Source organism: Nicotiana tomentosiformis, chromosome 8 (assembly GCF_000390325.3).
Source record: "Nicotiana tomentosiformis chromosome 8, ASM39032v3, whole genome shotgun sequence".
Taxonomy (NCBI): Eukaryota; Viridiplantae; Streptophyta; class Magnoliopsida; order Solanales; family Solanaceae; genus Nicotiana; species Nicotiana tomentosiformis.
This window is the reverse complement of record NC_090819.1, coordinates 119374778-119377310: the sequence shown is the minus strand read 5'-3', so window position 1 is coordinate 119377310 and position 2533 is coordinate 119374778. Positions and strand designations below refer to the sequence as shown.

General features: G+C 42.8%; 1 protein-coding gene across 1 annotated transcript; it reads right to left on the bottom strand.

Moving 5' to 3' along the window:
- Positions 1–408: 408 nt before the first annotated feature.
- LOC138898053 (uncharacterized) lies at positions 409–1020 on the bottom strand. Its single transcript, XM_070184085.1, has one exon. It carries the CDS (start codon positions 1018–1020, stop codon positions 409–411), a length of 612 nt encoding a protein of 203 aa, XP_070040186.1.
- Positions 1021–2533: the final 1513 nt, after the last annotated feature.

The window sequence follows — 2533 nt, the reverse complement described above, 5'->3', positions numbered from 1 at the left end:
TCAGAGTCTCCATCTTGTTTATTTACTTTATCCTATCTATTTCATATTCTAGACAAATATTGTATTATTATTGCACTCCTTAGCAGATGATCATGCACTTGTAACACCGGGTTTTAGGATATCCTAATGGCTGTTTATGGTTCGATTTGATATTGTCATCTTTTATTTTATATCTTACTAATATTTTAAGTATTCATGATTTTTAAATGCATGGAATTCTTTACTAATAAAACTTATGATTTAAAAATTAAAAAATAAATAATTAAGTTGGTAAATCACCATTGGATTGCCTAACGGCGATGTTGGGTGCCATCACAACCTATAATGGATTTTGGGTCATGACAGGCACAATAAAACGGCCTCAAAATAAAAAAAAATAAAATGTACAAAAATGAAACAAAAAAAGGGCTAAGGCATCTCCGCCTGATCTTCACCGGAGCTCGACTCGGCACCGGAATCATCGGAACCATCGAGCACTTCGGGCTCATAAAGTTCTTTTACCTCGGCCTCAAGCCTCATGGCCTCTTCAATCTTGGCCGATAGATCAAAATCCTGGGCTTGAATCTCCTCGACGGTCTTCCTCGGGGACAATCGCTTTACATACTTGGTCTTCGTTCTTAAACGGGCCTTGGCTATCTCTACATCGATTTTATACTCAACCTCGGAGGAATTAATCGAGGTTGCCTCTAATTTGAACTTTAGCGCACTGTATTCCCGGCCAAGATCATCCCGTTCTGAGATGGCTGAACGCAGTTGTGCCCGGAGTTCATCGTTAAGCCGAGACAACTTGTCAGCCTTGTTATTTGCCACCCGGAGCTGGTCCTTGACCGATGCTAGCTCCTCTTTTGTAGCCTTCTTTTTCGAAGCTAGCAGGTCCATCCTACCCCTCAGTGCCTTAGTCTTAGTCTTGACCTCGTTCATCTCGGCCCGGAGCTGGTCAATCAAGTCTATTTTCTCTTGGACCAGCAAGGTTGTGTCGTTAGTCACTACGTGTAACCTCTCATTTTTAGCCTCAAACATCCTTAACTTCTCGACCAGTTTGGCATGTTGTCATTTTACGGACAAGGCCTCCTCATGTGCTTTTTCCAGCTCAGCTCGGAGAATTGGGAGATCCTTGAGGGCCTCGTCTTTTTGTTCACTAAGAACCCTATACATGTCCTTCTTCCGGACCTGCTCTTTGAACTCGAACTCGAACTCGAGATGGCTGACTTCCTTTCGAGGCGAAGGAAGCTTTCATGGTGGAGCATCGAAGCCTGAAAAACAAAACGATAAGTTCGTTAGAGCATGTTGAAACTAAGCAAGATTCGCAAAGGGCACTAGGGATAGGAAACTACCCGGTTCAGTGCCTGTTGTGCCTCGCTGAAGAGGCTCGATGTTCCTACTTTGTTCATCTTCTCCTGGTCCTCTTCGGTTACTAGAAGTAAAGATAGTTGGCCACACCTACCGGAGCGGACAGCATCCTGGTGTCTGCCGGGATAGTAAGCACGATCGTTCTTTTAAGGTCGGGGTCCACACTCAGAGCAGAGAACTGCCTAACCACCTTCGGACTTGAGCTCGGCCTGTTCCCGATGGCGCATTCTTTTTTGGGACCTCCAAGTGACCAAGCCTGGAATAATCCTCTGTCACGACCCCAATTTCCCTCCGTTGGATATCATGTTGGCACCTAGTCACAGGGCCTAGGTAAGCCTAACACTTACTAAATTAATGGCAAAATTTAACCAACAACTATTAATTACAAAGTAGGAGTTTTCTATACAAAACCAACAATCCCAAAACTGGTAGTACAAGTCATAAGCTCTACTGAGTTTGCTAGAAAATCCCCAAATACAACTATTCCGGATGAGAAATAAAACAGTACAAGATAAAATTTTAGAAGGTGACTCCGAGGACTGCGAACGCAAAGGCAAATTTACCTCGAGTCTCCACAACAAACCCGAACAACTAGCTAGTAAACAACCAACTCCGAAGTACCTGGATCTGCACAAAACTACACAGAAGCGTAACATGAGTATACCACACCGGTAGCCAGTAAGTATCAACACTAACCTCGGTGGAGTAGTGACGAGCGACAGTCAAGACACCTACTAGACAAAACAACCTGAACAAGTATAAATGTAGAACTAACAAGGGACAATATCAATATAAACCTAGGCATGTTGACAATAATAAAACAATGCTTGTAATAGGAAACTAAAGCAACAATTAGCAACGAGGCAAAACATGTAATAAAACTATAGAGTAAGCTAATCATAATTCAAATCCGGTGAAACCAAATAAAGGAAAACAAGTGACAACTCAATAGGAACAACCGCTTTCACACCAGGTTTATCCAAGAATTTCCACAAGGTACCAAACCTCTAAATCACCAATCACGGATCCTAATTCGTGAACCCTAATCACTTGGCATCTTGTGCCCACATTACAATTCATCACAGCACGGACGACTCACTTTCCAAGGGAGTGACAATACCTAATATCCGCATGGACCACTCACGTGCCAACAATAATAATGACTCATGACTGCACTGACAAC

Coding starts and splice junctions, on each gene's coding strand:
- LOC138898053 (XM_070184085.1), bottom strand. CDS start 1,020: ATGTTTGAGGCTAAAAATGAGAGGTTACACGTAGTGACTAACGACACA.